Source organism: Mandrillus leucophaeus, unplaced genomic scaffold (genome assembly GCF_000951045.1).
Source record: "Mandrillus leucophaeus isolate KB7577 unplaced genomic scaffold, Mleu.le_1.0 Scaffold282, whole genome shotgun sequence".
NCBI lineage: Eukaryota > Metazoa > Chordata > Mammalia > Primates > Cercopithecidae > Mandrillus > Mandrillus leucophaeus.
Window position 1 is genome coordinate 1,054,313 of NW_012102943.1, and position 3,160 is coordinate 1,057,472.

The 3,160-nt window shown below is 48.6% G+C and overlaps 1 protein-coding gene across 2 annotated transcripts in view; it reads left to right on the forward strand.

Moving 5' to 3' along the window:
* Positions 1–3,160, forward strand: part of ANXA6 (annexin A6) — a 74,572-nt gene that overhangs the window by 52,936 nt on the left and 18,476 nt on the right. For both annotated transcript variants that reach the window (XM_011985305.1, XM_011985306.1), the window contains 2 exons: positions 504–583; positions 1,156–1,209. In XM_011985305.1, the coding sequence (XP_011840695.1) occupies positions 504–583; positions 1,156–1,209 (134 nt within the window). The remainder of the gene's footprint in view (positions 1–503; positions 584–1,155; positions 1,210–3,160) is intronic.

A 3,160-nucleotide genomic window follows, 5' to 3' on the forward strand; every position in this document is an offset into this window, starting at 1 on the left:
AGCCTTGATCATACCAACCACACTCCAGCCTGGGTGACAGAGTGAGACCCTTGTCTCAAAAAAAAAAAAAAAAAAAAAAGTTTAAATTTTTTATCTTATAAGCAGCTTTAAAATGGTAGAATTTTTGAGTACATGAGTGACATAGTCAGAGCTCTGCTTTTGGGTTTAGCAACTGCCATGCAGGAGGGAAGATGGAAGAGAGAATGACAACAGGGAGGTGACTTAAGAGGCTGTTAAATATTAAAGGCGAGATGCAATGGGACCTCAAGTGGCACAGCGCCGAGGAGATGGAGGGGAGGTGATGGGTTGATGAGAATGCCCATTGTCTTACAAAATCAGCAGGAGGATGGCTGGATGCCCCCCTGAGCCAGTTACAAACCCTTTCATTCCCACCTCCCCCTGCCAATACTGCCCTGGCTCAAGCCTGAGTTTCCTGGACCTCCCTCCCCACAACGAAATCCTTCTTGGCCAGCAGCTACCCACACCTCCTTTCTCTGTCTCAGACTATCACAAGTCCCTGGAGGATGCTCTGAGCTCAGACACATCCGGCCACTTCAGGAGGATCCTCATTTCTCTGGCCACGGTGAGTGAATTCTTGGGCCTCAGGTCTACTTGCCCATCTGGAGGCCTGGGAGGAAGGGAAGGTTCACTGAGTGGAGGGTACAGGGGAGTTAGAAGGAGTTGATGGAGAGGGAGTGTCTCCCCACTTGCCTCCTTAGAGTCCCACCACCTACCCCTGGTGTTGACTTGTCAGAGCTGGCGTGGTGCCACCTTCTCCAGACAGTCCTCCCTGGTGGCCCTTGGCCTGGGTTTTTGGGCCCCCAGCTCACACACCAAAGCCATGTGGGTGACCCTCTCCTGTGTTGTTACCTGGGAGCTTCTGTCACCATCTCTTGAATTCCCATAACAAAAATGGCAGACCCTCATTGATGGTTACTGAGAGCTTCCTGTGTGTCGGGCATTGGTGCTGAGCGCCTTGCACACATTCTCAGTTAATGACCACAACAGCCTACTTATGGAGGCAGGATTTTCATCCCTGTGTAACTGATGAGGAAGAGCATTCAGAGAGGTGAAAATGAGCAAGGCGTGTGGTGATGCACAGATGGAGATGGGTCGATGCTTGGGGACTGACCTTTCTTGCTGCTTCTGCTGCAGGGGAATCGTGAGGAGGGAGGAGAAAACCTGGACCAGGCACGGGAAGATGCCCAGGTAAGACCCCCAGCCCACCCCAGTCACCTCTGCTGGGTGTCCCTGAGAAGTAGGTCCAGCTTATGCGTGTCTACACCAGGCCCTGTCTGCAAGTGAAGGCTTCTGGCAGGGGCGTGGTTGGTTTGATTGGCTGATACTTAGACTACAGAAATGAGGTTTAGGAGTGTGGTGCTGGTATTACTGACATTTCCTAGGGGAATAGCAGGACCTTCAGAGCTGGCAGGGACCTGCAGATCACCCAGGTCAAAGCCCTGATGTTACAGTGGGAAAATGGAGGTCCAGAAAGGACAAATGACTTCTGAAAGTCACACAAGTCAGTGGCCCCAGTAGAATTGACCCCTAGAGAGCTGGTCTGGGAACTTGCTGAGAAGGGGGCTAAAGGTCTTGGTTTATTATCTGTAAAATGGGACTGAGATTGGAGGGAGTGTCCTGGGACAAGCCTAGAAAGTAAGTTCCTCAAGGGCTGGACTCTTCATTTTGTTCACTAATATATCCAAAGTAACACATGATCAGTACTCAATAAATATTTGTTGAATGAATAGCAGGGAAAAGGGTTCTCTAGGAGTCTCTTGGCTGCTCTGCTTCTGCCCTGCTCCTTAGCCTAGTGAGCTTGAGGTTTGGAAATGGCTTCTTACGGAAGTTGGACAACCCCAAATTCATTTTCCCTGAGGGTTCCTGTGGCTGGGCAGTCCCTACTGAGGCCAGTGCATTGTCCCCCACTGACCTGCACCTTGATCCCAGCACCCAGTAGCTTGACCCAGGTCCATGTCTCCATCTCTTCTGCCTGCCTCATCCTCCCGCCCCCAAAAGCTGTGTCCGGAGATGTTGGGGAACAGATACCACCGACTGTGAATCCAGCCCCCATATTTTATAGTTGGTGAGTTAAAAAGAGCACTGATGGATTGAGAGGGAACCAACTTTTCTGTTCCCAGGTCCCATAACAGAAGTGTGGTATATTACAACAGCATCTGAGCTGGAACCTGACAGTTACAGAACTGTAATTATAATTATTAGAATGCATACTACGATGCCAAGATTATTCTGTACGTTTTTATGTTCCCCCTTTTTACTAGAGGAAAATGAAGCTCCTTAACCTATTCAAGGATACAGTTTCTAAGTGGTGGTGGTTTGATCTGAACTCAGGCTTGCCTGACTCCAGAGTCTATGCTTAATTCCATTTACAGTAATATCCTCCAAGACCCAGTACAGTTAAGGTCCCCTGCAGCTTCCACATCAAGTAGCTGTTGTTGTCCAGTTGTCCAACCCTTGCTTTGGAATATGGTTGTCAAAAGCTGCAGGGTTACATTTAAATGTATGGTATTTCAGCTGCATTGTGGGCACATGGATGGGGGCTAGACTGAGAACCCAGCCAGATACTAGGGGGGCTTGCTGAGACCACATTTCATTCACTCATTCAACGGATGTTTATTAAGTATTACTGTGAACAGCCTTGTGTGCTGCTGAGAGTTTTTTTTTTTAATCTCAGCTGTCACCCCAAATCTGTCCTCCAACCCTAAATTGATCTTCCGGGGAATGTTTCTGCCTGTGCCTGATTTGCCAATGAGGCTGTGCTTCCAATTGCCGCTAGCAGGGGGCAGTGGTGGGCCTTGCTGATAGCTGCTTCGCAAAAGGAGAGAAGTGGAGAGAGAGAACCCGGGTGGAAATAGCTAAGGGACCCTTGAGCCAGATCCCTGCCCAACTCGGCTACTTCTCCAGATTTAGGATGCTAGACCCCAGCTCATTTTCTTATAACTAGCAGTACATTCTTTTATAGAAACTAGAAAATAAAGAGAAGCCAAAAAAGACTCCATAACCTAATAGTAATAACCATTGTCAGTATTGTAGTATACATTATTGTAGTTGTTTCTCTATGTATATATAAAAGTGGATTCTTGGCTGGGTGCGGTGGCTCAAGCCTGTAATCCCAGCACTTTGGGAGGCTGAGGCAGGC